Genomic DNA, 14,189 nt, shown 5'->3' on the forward strand with positions numbered 1-14,189 from the left:
GCTCGGATCAGAAACTGCCGGTGACCGCCAGAACCAGTCTCGAGGCGGCGCACTCTCCGCCCGTCTGGTGGCGCTGTGGGCTGGCGAGTAGTCGAGCAGCCGAGCTCCGGATCCACGACGCCGGCACCTCCGCTGCCGCCGCAGCTCCAGCTCGGGCTGCACGTGTTGCCGCTGCGAACCCCGGGCCCTGGTCGCCCGCAATGGCGGCGGCTGGGGCGCAAGTGCGTGTGTTCCTGGAGGTGCGGAGACAGCTGCAGAGCGCGCTGCTGATCCTGGGGTAAGGCGGGCTGTGGCGTGTGGGCTCCCCAACGCAGCGGGGCACGCCTTTCTGCTGCCGGGCAGGCTCCGCCTCCCTCGGAAGGATGGAATTTTGAGTTTGTTTCTCCAGATGCTTTGAGCTTCTGGGATACTCAAAGCCGAGTACCTCATCCCTGCGCCCTCATTCCCCTACCCCCCACCTCCGCCACCTCCACTGGCAATCTTGAATCACCTGGGAGCTTTTTAGCAATGCCTTGTCTCGGTCCCACACCAGACCTGCTGAATCCGAACTTAGATTTCAACACGTTTCCTGGGATCCAGAGGCACACTTAAGTTTGAGGATCCCTAATGTTCAAGTCGTTGACTATGCCCTGCGTTTCCAACAAAGACAGTGCCAAACGTGCTTGGTTTGCCCCTTTGGAATCCTCGTTATACGATCTGTTCCAATGTGAAAGCTTCCCTTTTTGTAAATAAAACTCCGGGTTTTTTTTTCTCCTCCCCAAATTGTTCTGTGTGCAGAGAAACCGACACACTCGTTCAGTAAAAGCGTGTTCAGTGAACACAGGTTTCAGGCTTCTTATTGGAGCTCATTCTGTTTTTCGTATTCCGAGTTCCAATGAGAAGTCTGTAAGCCCTTACCTTGCTCTTCATTATTTACACAAACAAGAAACTATTAGGGAAATGTTCTCTTTTTTTTGTTTGGTAGTATATGGTACCTCCATTATTCCCTTGTAACCACTGTTTCAAATAGAGTAAATCGGATGTTAGAATCTTGAAAGTTTTATGACAAGGCACCACTCTGAGGTTGATTGGCAGAACTAGATTCAAATCCTAGCTTCTTCACCAAATTAGAATCCTTAATTTGAATGTTTTCAATTGTGAAATAAGGATGCTGTTTATTCCTCTTCTTTCTTTCTCTTTTTCCTCCCCCCCCCCCAAATTATGAATTCAAATAAGTGCTGCAGGTCCAATTCAAATGCACCTTGTAAAGTTACTCAGAGCCCAAACCTTACACAAAACTAAACAAGACCATCTTCTGCTCATCAAAGGAGTCCTTCATGCTTTCCCTGAATTACTCTTCCTTGTTTAAGAAAGTTAAACATAATTTTGCTGGATTTCTTGTTTGCTGCTAGTGGTCTTTGGCCGTTGAGCATTATCACTAAGTCCCCCTACCCTATAAAAGCAACCACTGTTCTGATTTCCTTCAACAAAGATTCATTTGCCGTTCCTTGAAGTATGTATAAATGGATTTGTAAGGTATGTGCTTGTTTCTGGCTGCTTTCCTGCAACAGTGTTTCTGACATTACTGTTTCATCTATGTCATTGCATAATTCAATAGGCCATACTTTTCATCTATGTTTCTTTTCGTCTATGTTTCATCTATGTCACTGCACATTTCAATAGGCCATTCTTTTTTCTTGCTGAGTAGTTTTCAGCCTTATGAATATACTGCAATTCATGCAGCCATTCTTTTATTGCTGGATAATTTGTGTGTTTCTAGAGCTTGCATATTATGAATAAAGCTTTCATATCTTCTTGTATAAGTATTTTTGCAGGGTTATAGGGTAGATGGGGCATGAGAAACAGCTAAACAGTTCTCCAGAGTGATTATACCAGTTCTCACCAGGAAAAAACAAGTGAATTCCAACAGCTTCACTTTCTAGCCTGCATGTCCTGTTGTCAGTCTTTTTGATTGTAGCTATTCTGGTGGTATAAATTAGCATCTCACTGTCACTTTAATTTGCATTTCCCTGATTAAGAATGTTGAGCACCTTTTCATTTGCTTTTTGGTCATTCACATGTGTTCCTTTCTAAAGTATCGTCTATCAAGTTGTTTGTCTTATTGTTGGACATAAAGAGTTCTTTATATAGTCTGAAAATATTTTTTCATTTATACTTGTGCATGTGAATATTTTCTCTCAATCTATAAATTACCTTTTCACTTTCTTAAGTATCTTTTTTTCTTTTTCTTTCCTTTTTTTTTTTTTTTTCTTTTTGGCACATGAAGTTCCCGGCCAGGGATCAGATCTGAGCCAGTCTGATCAGATCCAGAGCAGCAACGCTGGATCCTTTAATCCATGTGCCAGGCTGGGGATCAAACCTGCATCCTGCTGCTGCAGAGACATTGCCAATCCTGATTTGCCACAAGAGGAACTCCAGTAGTGTCTTTTGATGAACAGAAAAATCTAAATTATAATGAAATCCAGTTTATTTTCTCTCTCTTTCTTTTTCTTTCTTCCTTCCTCCCTTTCTCCCTCCCTTCCTTTCTCTCTCTTTCTCTCTTGCATTTTTTCCTTTTTCCTTTTTTTTTTTTTTTAATTAGGGCCACACCTGCAGCATATGAAGTTCCCAGGTTAAGCGTCCAGTAGGAGTTGCTGCTGCCGGCCTACACCACAGGCACAACAACTGGGGATCCAAGCCAAATCTTTGACGTACACAACAGGTCCCAGCAATGCCATCCTTAACCCACTGAGCGAGGCCAGGTATCAAACCTGAATCCGCGTGGTTACTAGTCAGGTTCATACCCTACTGAGCCACAATGGGAACTCCCTGCATTATTTTTTTTAATACTTAGTGTCTTAAGAAACCTTTGCCTTCCTCCAGGTTGTAAGATTTTTTTCCTTTGTTTATTTTCTAGGAGTTACATAGTTTTAGCTTTTACATTTAGGTCTAGATCATGTCAAGTTAATTTTTGTATTTGGCACAATGTAAGGGTCAAAGTTTATTTTTTTCTATAAGAATGCCCAGTTTTTCCATCATCATTAGTTAAAAGGCTGTCATTTCTTCCATTGAAATAACTCAGTGTCTTTTGTCAGAAATCAGCTGACTGTACTGTTTGCATGGTATGTCTTATACTACCCTTTTACTCTCAACCTGTATCTTTATATGTAAAAATTTGAAAGCATATACTGGGTGGAGTTTTTAAAAATTCATAATGACAATCTCTGCATTTTAATTGGAATTTTTTTTGTCTATTTGTAGTTAATTCAAATGATATCATTTTTTATTCTTTTCCTATCTTAAGTACTTTTAGCATTTCATCATTAGATGTGATGACACTGGTTGGCAAATTGGTTTGGTAGTTTGCATTGTTTCCTTTCTACTCCTAGTTTACTAAAGGTTTTCATTATGAATAGATATTTTATTTACTATAGTGATTTCATGTATTTTGATGGTCATATTTATTCCTTTACTCTTTACATGTATTTTGATCGTCATATTTTTTCCTTTAATCTTTACATCTGTGACTTGCGTTAGAGAAATACATTTCTGTTAAGCCATCTTAGCATTCCTGGATAAATCTTGGCTATTCATTTATTAAATCCACAGATGTTTATGAAGTTCCTATTCTAGGGCCCAAAACTCAGATTCTAAGTGCGAGGTATATAGCTGTGCACAGTAACGATAGCACATGCAAAAATACTTGCTCTCATTGAGCACTCTCTTACCAATCTAATGGTGGCAGTGGGCAAGAAGTGGGCAGAAAATACCCAGATATATATATCATAGTGAATAGAGATATGTAGCTAGAAAAAAATAAAACACAAAAAGGGTAGGGAGAAAAACTTCCAACCCCTTATTCCAAATGAGAAAGCAACATTAGAGTGATAAGCTGGAAGGGGTGAGGTTTGGAATAACGTGATAACCCAGTGGAAGAGCATTTCCCTCTGAGAGAACAGAAAGTATGCAGGGTGCCTAATTCAGACAGGCATGGGTGGGCATGGGAGCACATATTAAGGAGGTTTTTTTTTTAGTTTTTTTTTTTTTTTTTTGCCATTTCTTGGGCCGCTCCCTTGGCATATGGATGTTCCCAGGCTAGGGGTCTAATCAGAGCTGTAGCTGCCAGCCTACGCCAGAGCCACAGCAACACGGGATCCAAGCCGCGTCTGCGACCTACACCACAGCTCATGGCAACGCCAGATCCTTAACCCACTGAGCAAGGCCAGGGATCGAACCCGCAACCTCATGGTTCCTAGTCCGATTCCTTTACCGCTGCACCACGACAGGAACTCCGTGTAAGGAGTTTTATAGTTGTGTCCTGAGAAACGTTTAATGGCTTGCTCTCAGGAAAACTGGAGAAACAGACAAAAATCCTGCTGGATCTGTAGCTTTGACTGATTCCTGTGCTGTAAGTACTTTCACCATAGATGAGGTCAAACTACCAATGTGAGGTCCACTGGTTTGCAGAATGCCTGGAATTTTCCCCGCCTCTTATCCATCACCAATGAATCATCTTACAGATCATTGAAAGGACTTTAGCTCAACTCAAAATGAGATGTGAAGTTACTCACTAGTCAAACAGGGTGTGACACCTGAAAGAATGCAATGGAATAGTGACAAAAGCTCAAGTATAAGAGGTGTGGATAATTAGTCTATAAAACTCTGTTTTAGAACAGTCTCAAACTGGAGGATAAGTTGTTGTCACTCCTGTATACCTTGCTGTGACTTTCTTACAAATAAGAAACATTCTTCTCCTTAACCAGCACGCAACCCTCAACATTGGGATGTTTCAGGTTCAGGCTCATTTCATTGTTTTCCTGTCCCAGCCCTGGATGGAGTTATTTTTCCAAGGAACCTTGTTTTGTTTCATTGTTTTGTTTTGATGTGGAAAATGATCTTTAGAAACCCAGATCTGGGCACAAAGTGTGCTCATTACTATTGGGGTGTCACTTCTCTCAGGCCCACTAGTAGACAAAACTAGAGGGTGTGTGATAGATGTCTGCTGTTTATGTATGCATGTGTATGTGTGTTTATAAACATTATGCACATACAGTATACATCTGTATTTATTAGCGTATCTGTTCGTATGCATTGGACTTCACCCAAGTATTTCAAGTTCTATTCTACAATCATAGGATCCAGTCTGGTTTTCTCCCTTTCTCTCTTTGTAACTGTTCTCCCACAGTGAGAACCCTGGATTCCCTCCTCCTTATGACATGGATTTACTTAGTCACTTCCACTCCATGCAGTTTATCTTCTGCTGCCATCCCTTAACACTTCCCTTCCCTCTACCCCACACTGACACTCCCCTCACCCGCCTCGGTTCTGTTAGGGACTGAATGATTTTGTCTTCTCAAAATTCATCTGTTAAAGCCCCATCCCCCAACATGATGGTATTAGGATCTGGGGCCTTGGAAAATAATTAGGTTTTGGTGAAATATGCAGGTGGAGCCACTATGATGGGCTTGGTGTCCTTATTAGAAGAGATGCCAAAGCTCTCTGCCCTGTGAGGATATATGGTGAGACCATGGCCTCTGCAAGCCAGGACAAGGGCTCCTCCCAAGAACGGAGTCTGTGGTGGCACCTTGATCTTGGACCTCCCAGCCTCCAGAACTCTAAGAAATAAATGTCTGTTGTTTAAGCCACCCAGTCCGTGACGTTTTGCTGAAACCACCTGAGCAGACCAAGATGGACTCTGAAACTCTATGCTGAGCTGCACCCTCCTGCTCATGTTTCCCCCTCCCCCATCTTGCAACCTGACATCCTTGCTGGGTGGCCCTCCTAGTGGCTGGGTCCCTCACATCTACTGCAGGCTTCTGAACTCCACCCTTTGCAGAGATGCCTACCTTGCTCTGTTCTATGGGATTGGCTGAATTCTTTAGGCAGGGGAAGGTGAGAAAGGGCAATAAGCCTGTGGGGATGGGGGTGGGGGTGGGAGGAGCCAAGGGACTTAGGAACCCAGTGGTTTCCCTTGAGACACTTCCAACTGCCAACTGCACAGTCCAGTTTGAAAATCACTGAAGAAGTAGCCAACTGAACAAATTGTGTATCTTTTGAACAGTGGTTGGCAAGCTGCGGCCCATGGGCCAGACCTCACCTGAATCCTGTTTGGTACAGCCTGTGAGATAAGAATGAGCTTTACATTTTTTAACAGATTGTTAGGGGAAAAAAAAAGTAGACTATGCCTCAGGCACCATATATGGTCTATAAAACCGAAACTATTTACCATCTAGCCTTTTTGTAAAAAGTGTTCAGACATCTGCTTTAGAGGATTATTATTTCTTAAACATCATTTCTCAAGACCAGCCTTTTAAGGAGTTCCATCATGGCTCAGAGGAAATGAATCTGACTAGCAGCCATGACATTGTGGGTTGGATCCCTGGCCTTGCTCAGTGGGTTAAGAATCTGGCGTTGCCATGACCTGTGGTGTAGATCACAGACGTGGCTCTGGCTATGGTGTAGGCCATTGGCTCTAGCTCTGATTCAACCCCTAGCCTGGGAACCTCCATTGGGTGCAGCCCTAAAAAGACAAAAAAAAAAAAAAAAAAAAAAGAACTAGCCTTTTGACTTAAAAGTTTGAGGCTGTGTCCCCTGAAAGAGGCTCAGGTTCTTGGTGTTCTGTATTGCCAGTTAAGTACAGGTCCACATGCTTTGAAGAGGAACTAGCCAGAAAGCAGTCTTAAAATTTTTTGAGGCACAGTGAGAGGCCTAACGAAGATTGACACCTGCACACATGGTATGACCTCTCTACTTGGATGACATTCAAGCAGATGGCCCACCTTCCATGCTTGAGTGATACTGGCTGGGTGGCCTGTCCCTGTTGTCAGCACTTAGGAGGGAGTCCAGATGCTCTGCTCCTCTGTTACACCGCTTAAGCACGTTTCAGCTTCATCCAAGTATCATTTCTACATATCTTCGTCCTCTTCTGTACTCTGGGTGCCTGATGGACAGCAACTGTATTTTTTTTTTTCCTTTTTAGGGCTGAACCTGTGCTATATGAAGGTTCCCAGACTAGGGGGTCTAATCAGAGCTGCAGCTGCCAGCCTACACCACAGCAACAGCAACACGGGATCTGAGCCTCATCAGCAACCTACACCACAGCTCACAGCAACACTGGGTCTTTAACCACTGAGTGAGGGCAGGGATCGAACCCGCACTCTCATGGATACTAGTCAGATTCATTTCTGCTGCGCCACGATAGGAACAGTCCAGTGTTTCACCCTTGATTGCCTCCACAAGGTCATTTGTGCTTATAGTGGGTTGGATCAGTAAATACTTTCATGCTTGCTATTCGTGCATCTCTAGATTGTTTTCACTAGATTGTTTTGGCTGCGCCCGTAGCATATGGAAGTTCCAGGGCCAGGGATCCAAACCATACCTCAGCAGCAGCCTGAGTCACAGCAGTGACAGTGCTGGATCCTTAACCCACTGAGCCACCAGGGAACTTCTTGTCATTTTTTTATTCTTTAAAATCGACAAAAGGAGTTTCTGTTGTGGCTCAGTGGGTTAAGAGCCTGACATAGTCTCTGTGAAGATGTGAGTTCAATCCCTGGCCTCGCTCAGTGGGTTAAGGATACAATGTTGCCATAAGCTGTGGCTTAGGTCACAGATGTGGCTGGGATTTGGTATTGCTGTGGCATAGGCCAGCAGCTACAGCTCCAATTTGACCCCTAGCCTGGGAACTTCCATATGCCAAGGGTGCGTCCCTAAAGGGGAAAAAAAAACTGATGGAGTTTTTTTCTCCTGTACCTTTGGTTTCACATAATCCTGGCCTGTATATCAAATACCACTGCTTTATTCTAATTTATTGAATGTTAAATAAAACATCCTTGAAATTCTGGTCTCAGGAGCAAGAATATTTCACTGACTCATCCATTCATTATTCACGTAACATTTACTTAGTGCTTGGCCTGTGGTAGTCATTGCCTCTCTCCAGGTACCTCCATAGCCCCCTGTATTTATGATGAATAAGTTTTAACGCTCCCTTGATCATCCCTGTTTACTTGCCTACCCCCTTCTGAAGGGGATGTGGCACTGAGAAAACACCATGTCAGAGCATATTTCCAGTACCTGGCACCTTGTTGACCTCACCAAAGATGCACTGAATGGATGAAGGTACAAACTCAGCTCAGGTCAAGGGATGTCAGTGTGAATAAAGCCACTTCCTTACCCTGCCTTGTTGAATTCTCTGGCCCAAATACGCTCAAGGTCAAGTGCATGATGCATGACAGACTAGCATTAGGTCATGCTGGTTCACAGAAGCCCAAGTGGGGAGACTGGTAGGAGGAGACACGGGATGTGGGGAAGGAGATGGCAGGCTGTGCAGCAGAGTGGCTCCAGGCACAACCCTGTGGAGGTCCAGGCTTGAGTATATGGGCAAAGCCTTGGAGGGAGGAGAGAGTTAGCACTCAGGATTGTTAGCAGTGGAAAAAAGTACATGCTTAAAAATGCCTTGTCACCATGAAGGAGAAGATGCAAGAATGAAAAACATACAAGGAAAAGTACTCTCTGACCACATGGAAACCTAGTATAGAGGGGTTTCCTTTATCAAGTTCACTGCTGCTTTTCTGGGAGAGTTACTAAATTTATGGAAGAGTTACTAAATTTATTTATTGTCCCTTATTGAAGAGGGCCAGAGAGCTCCTTGGTTGTTTTTCTTTCTTTCATCATGCGGTTTTCATCCATGAGAAATAATTTTTTTTGTGTGTTATTTGTAATTCCCAGAGATCCAAAAGAAGGACTTCTGCCCATGGATGTTTCTGTGATGCCATCCTGGCTCCAGATGAAAACCCCCGGAGGCTGCACAGAGCTCCAGCTTCCAGCAGAGGTCAGGCTTGTGCCGTCCTCCTGCCGCGGGCTGCAGCTTGTGCCTGGGGATGGGCTGCACCTGCGGCTGCAAGTGCAGGCAGAGCCCTGTACAGGTGAGTGGCACTAGCGTTCCTGTTTCTGTGTGTGTTTAATTATAAATCAAAGGCAATGTTTTTTCCTTTGAAAAGATGAGGATTTCCCAGGTGAAAATAACTGCTCATCAGCCGTGTGGAAAGAGCTGGGGGTCCAGGAGATCTAGGGTTTTTTTTTCTCCCAGCTCTGCCCATTGTTAGTTGCAGGTAGTGGAACAAGTCACTTAGCCTTTCTGAGGCTTTTTTGGGGGGGTGGAGGGGTTGTTTGTTTATTTTTTTGTTTTTTCGGTTTTTCCTAATAGACTGCATTTTTTTTAGAGCAGTTTTTGGTTCACAGCAAAGTTGGCCAGAAGATACATACACTTCCCACATACTCCCTGAATTGTTTCTTTAATTGTAAGTTAACCTGGTTCATAGGGTTTATGGGAAGATGAAAAGCAGATGGCAATTTTGGGATACCCAGCTTGTTTGAAAGCAGTACATGGAAATTCATTCACTGAGCAAATACTAGCTCATCGATCTAGGTGCTAGGGTTACAGAAATGGACAAGCCTAGAAGATCTTTGCCCTCATGGGGCTTACACTCTGAGTGGGAACAGATAAGGGACACACAAGTTTTGTGGGCACAGAGCTAAGTGCTGAGGACAGAGCTAAAGCAGAATAGTGGGATAGGGCGTGACGAGGGGTGGGTGAGGGTCAGGGAAGGCTGCTCTGATGAGGTGGTCTTCTACCAGAGAACTTAATGATGGAATAATCTATCAGGTGGACTTTCCAAATAGAACAGCATGTGTAAAGATTTGGAAATGGAGTTTGATGCAATAATTTGACTTTGTTGCTATGCCCATTATACTTCCATTTTGTTATTGGCACATGGATTCAATAAGAAGGTAGACATGTTTCCCAGAATACTTTACTGAATAACGTTATTGGTTCCTTGTCCCCCTAATTGTGAGTAATATGTTTGGGAGGATTAAAAATGATGTAAGAAGTAGAAACAGAGGCTGCAACAGACTGATGTGATGCTCACTCTCAGAGAGGGAGGAGATTTCCTTGTTGTCCCATGGAGACTAAGCCTTTCGTCTGAGTTGCTTGGAGCCCCATGGTGGGTGGAGGTGGGTTCTGCAGGATTGTACTGAGGAGCCCTTTAGGAGATGTCTCTATCCCAGCTTTTGTAATTTCCTTCCTTTTTTTTGGCTGGAGAGTGATTTTTTTTTTTAATTTATTTTTTATTAAAGCACAGTTGGTTTACAATGCCGTACCAATTTCTTGCTGTGCAACACAGTGATCCAGTCATGTATATATACTGGAAATAAATCCCTGTGCTATACAGTAGGACCCTCATTGCTTATCCATTCTAAATGTAATAGTTTGCACCTACCAACCCTAAACTCCCCCCTTTCCCTTGGCAACGACAAGTCTGTTCTTTATGTCCATGAGTCTGTTTCTATTCTTTAGGTAGGTTCATTTGTGCCATATTTTGGATTCTACATATAAGTAATATGTGGTATTTGTCTCTTTCTGACTTACTCACTTAGTATGAGAATCTCTAGTTGGATCCATGTTGCTGCAAATGGCATTATTTTATTCTTTTTATGACTGAATAGTATTCCATTGTATTTATGGACCACATCTTTATCCAGTCCTCTGTTGATGGACATTTAGGTTGTTTCCAAGTCTTGGCTATTGTGAATAGTGCTGCTATGAACATAGGGGTGCATGTATCTTCTTGAATGAAAGTTTTGTCTGGATATATGCTCAGGAGTGGAATTGCTGGGTCATATGGTAGTTCTATATTTAGTTTTCTGAGAAACCTCCATACTGTTTTCCATAGCGGTTGTACCCGGAGAGAGAGTTTTGCTCAAGTCATAGGTTAGTGAATAACTTGTCTGAGTTGGGCAGGGTGGTTTTAGGAAAGAAACATCCTGGAGCTGAGGTGGTGTAGGGTACCTAAGGATGACTGTCAAATAACCATGGAAAGAAGAAGGGGCCCTCGAGATGGGAAACAGACTAAGAGAGGCCCTGAGCGTACCTGTTGGTGGGCAGGGAAGAAGCCTTGGGAGTCTGGCTCCTGTGATATTTTCACTGTCTTTAGCGATGATGAACAGAAATGACAGCAGGAATCTTGGATCACCTCATGAAACAGGAAAGGCAGGCGTGAAAGCAGTGTTTTCAGCTCCTCTGCTAGTTTTCTGGGACTGTAATTTGAGGACTCACAGAGAGGAGGGGCGGAGACATTCCAGAGACAGAATTAGTATGTGGCCTACCTATATTCTGCATCAGTTAATATACAAAGAGCAAAACCTGAACTATTTAAAAAGAAATTTAAATAAGCAAACATTATTTTTTAGTTTTAACTACTGGATGGAAGAAATCGGCTACTGTGTGTTGGTTTGCTTATTGTTGGCATTCATGGGTCTCCAGTTTCTTTTTACGTTTTTAAAATGTATTTTATACAACTGTCTGAAAAGGAAAACATTCAAAGGCCTGTTCTGCAGTGCATGAAGGGGTATGCAAAATAGAGGCCGCAGCACTTAATTGCTTTAGTGCTTTCCACATAATAAGTGGTGAATAAATATTTGCTGAATGAATAAATATCAGATAGGGGCACACTGATATAAACTTGAATCAGAATCTGTTGTAGGAAGCGAGTTTTGACATTTTTAGTGTTCAGTTGTATTTTAGGGTTTTTACAAAGTTGACTTTTCAACTATAGCAATACTGTTTTAAGGACAAGAGTCGACATATAGTTACAGTATTTTTATTGGGTTTTTTTTTTCCCTTTGTTTTTTTTTTTTTGGTCTTGTCTGTGGCATGCAGAAGTTTCTGGGCTAGGGATTGAACCTGCACCATGGCAGTGGCAATGCCAGAACCTTAACCATTAGGCCACCAGGGTACTCCAAGTTTAACTGTTTTTGAATGCATAGATCTTGACCCTTGATCAGAACTGGCTGCAGTAAATTCCATTGCTCCAGATGTAGTTCCCCACCACCACCCAGGGGGGCAGTGTTTCCCCGCAAGGTTCTGACTCGACCTTGAGCCTGTGCATCATGCTGGGTGAACAGCAGAGGGCAGTGTTTCACTGAAAAATTTTTTTATTTGGTTCAGAAAAGAAAATTTTGGATGTCTTTGCCCACATCAACTTATTATCTGCTCAGTGTTTAAGAATACTGTGTGCCATAGGGGAATCCTAGAAATTAAACAGAAGAATTTTTAGCTGCCGAGGCTTAAACTTTCTAGCATTGATTTTTTTTTTTTTTAAATCCTAAAATACATACAAGGTAACATAAACCAACCTCATTTCTTAAGATTTCTTAACGGCATATTTTTGTAGGTTTGGCTTTTTGTTTTTTGTTTGGGTTTTTTTGTTTTTTGTTTTTTTTTTTTTTGGAAATGAAAGTTTCCTTTCTTCATGAATGAAATAATGCAAATTAAGGGAACATACTGCCTTCTTCTGCTCTTTCACATAAAATGGGAAATATGTGCTTTCCCACACTTTAATCAGAAATTGAGTTTTGGAAGATTGAACTCTTCCCTTGGAGCCTTTTCATCCCCAAGGACCTGCCCGATAAAGACAAGTTTCAAGAGTGATTTTGTTTGTATGTACTGGTAAGATGACAGCAGGCATCAACCTTGTTTAAATCTAATTAAACTTAGATTTCAGAGTTCTGTTTACCAGCAATTGCAGGGACGGAGAGCTGTACCTAAGCATAGCCGAGGAAAGCTGGGCTTGTACAGCTCTGTATGATTAGCTCAATGGGAAATAACCCCTTTTCCCTTGTCCTTAATGTTGCATTTCTAGAATGAGAGCTTCAACTCATCGGTATGTTACAAGGATAATCTGAGGGAGTACCTAGCTCTGAAACACTTAGCAAAATCTGTTGTTTTTGCAAACACTTCCCAATGTTTGCTTCTGGTGGTGTCATCCGATAATACTAATTAAATGTGTACTTCTGTAGATCATAAACAGTGTTTATTGATGGTAATTTATTGTGGCTATTAAATGCTTTAAGTATGTTAATATGTTTTGTCCCAAACCTCTAAGATTGGCTGTTTTCTTGATTTCCTCCAGAACTGATTTCAGTGTTTAATCAAAGCTCACAAGCCCACGAATGTTGCACATTTTATTGCCAGTCCTGTGGTGAAGTCATAATAAGGGACAGGTAAGGAGCGTATTTAACACTGACTCATTCTGTGCCTGGCAATGCCGTTCTCTTTTTCTATCAGGATTTTTGAAGGAACTGCCAAGGGAGCAAATGAGCAAATTGTGGCCTGCAAATGAGAGCCAGCTCAGTGTCATTTTGAACAAAACCAAGCCCCAAACTCTCCAGCAGTCACAGAGCAGTGAGGTCTTCTCTACCTGGCAGAAGGGGACAGTAGTAGGCTGGCTGTGAGGGAGGGAGGCTCTTCTTGGAGGAAGAGCTGGTATAGACCAGCTCCTCTCCGCTGAAAACAGACTGGCATCTATTGTACACTTTATCCATCATCCTTGTGAAGGAGGTGTTCCACCTTAACTGAGTGTTCTAAATAACAGAAACTTTTGCAGCACAATTTTTTACTGGCACTATTTCTATCAGTGCCTTTCTATTTATTTATTTTATCTTGTTAGTGCCACACTTATGGCATATGGAGGTTCCCAGGCTAGGGGTCCAATCAGAGCTGTAGCTGCTGGCTTGCGCCACAGCCATGCAGGATCCAAGCCACTTCTGTGACCTACACCACAGCTCATGGCAACGCCAGACCCTTGACCCACTGAGCGAGGCCAGGGATCAAACCTGCATCCTCATGGATACTAGTCGGTTCCTTAACCCCTGAGCCATGATGGGAACTCCTCAGTGCCTTTCTAAAATCCCCATTGCCCGTGTCCCTGCTTCTTAACACAGAGCACAGGTTAAGTTTTCCTCGATGCTTAGGGTAACCCTGTCACCCGGACCTGTGGTGCCCTGTGGGTACCTCCCAGTGATAGGAAGGGCTCTTTGCCATATTCTTGGTGTTCCCACCTTATCTCTTTTAATTATTTTTCCACCTTCTCTCTTCCTCTTGTCATCCTGCCTGTTTCCTGGGCACAAACAAGATTTCTGGCTTTGGATCACCCGAAGGTTGGAAAGGCAGAGTGAGCCCTTCATGTTGAAAACAGTACTGAAGGGAAGAATTTAGAATTCCTTGTCAGCTGGGTTTCCTCTGAGAAGTACACATACCTGAGACACCCCATCCCTGGTCCTCAAGGTAGAGCCCCAAATGTCTCCTCTGCTTCCTCTGTCCCCTATGGATAGTCATCACTGGAAACTTGCTGCCCTCCTTCTTCACATTTCTC

General features: G+C 43.0%; 1 protein-coding gene across 8 annotated transcripts in view; it reads left to right on the forward strand.

Annotated features, from left to right (window-relative positions):
- The first annotated feature begins 114 nt into the window (after positions 1 to 114).
- UBE3D (ubiquitin protein ligase E3D) overlaps positions 115 to 14,189 on the forward strand; it is a 581,163-nt gene continuing 567,088 nt past the window's right edge. For all 8 annotated transcript variants that reach the window (XR_014807535.1, XR_014807534.1, XR_014807527.1 and 5 more), the window contains exons 1-3: positions 115 to 277; positions 8,704 to 8,900; positions 12,948 to 13,038. Coding sequence is in view for 4 of the 8 variants with exons in the window: in XM_084964035.1 (XP_084820161.1) it covers positions 201 to 277; positions 8,704 to 8,900; positions 12,948 to 13,038 (365 nt within the window). In the remaining 4 variants the exon portion in view is untranslated. The remainder of the gene's footprint in view (positions 278 to 8,703; positions 8,901 to 12,947; positions 13,039 to 14,189) is intronic.

Source organism: Sus scrofa, chromosome 1 (assembly GCF_054392235.1).
Source record: "Sus scrofa isolate SSC_HxYL_T2T_F1_AM1 chromosome 1, Sscrofa_HxYL_maternal_Yorkshire_Landrace_v2.0, whole genome shotgun sequence".
Taxonomy (NCBI): Eukaryota; Metazoa; Chordata; class Mammalia; order Artiodactyla; family Suidae; genus Sus; species Sus scrofa.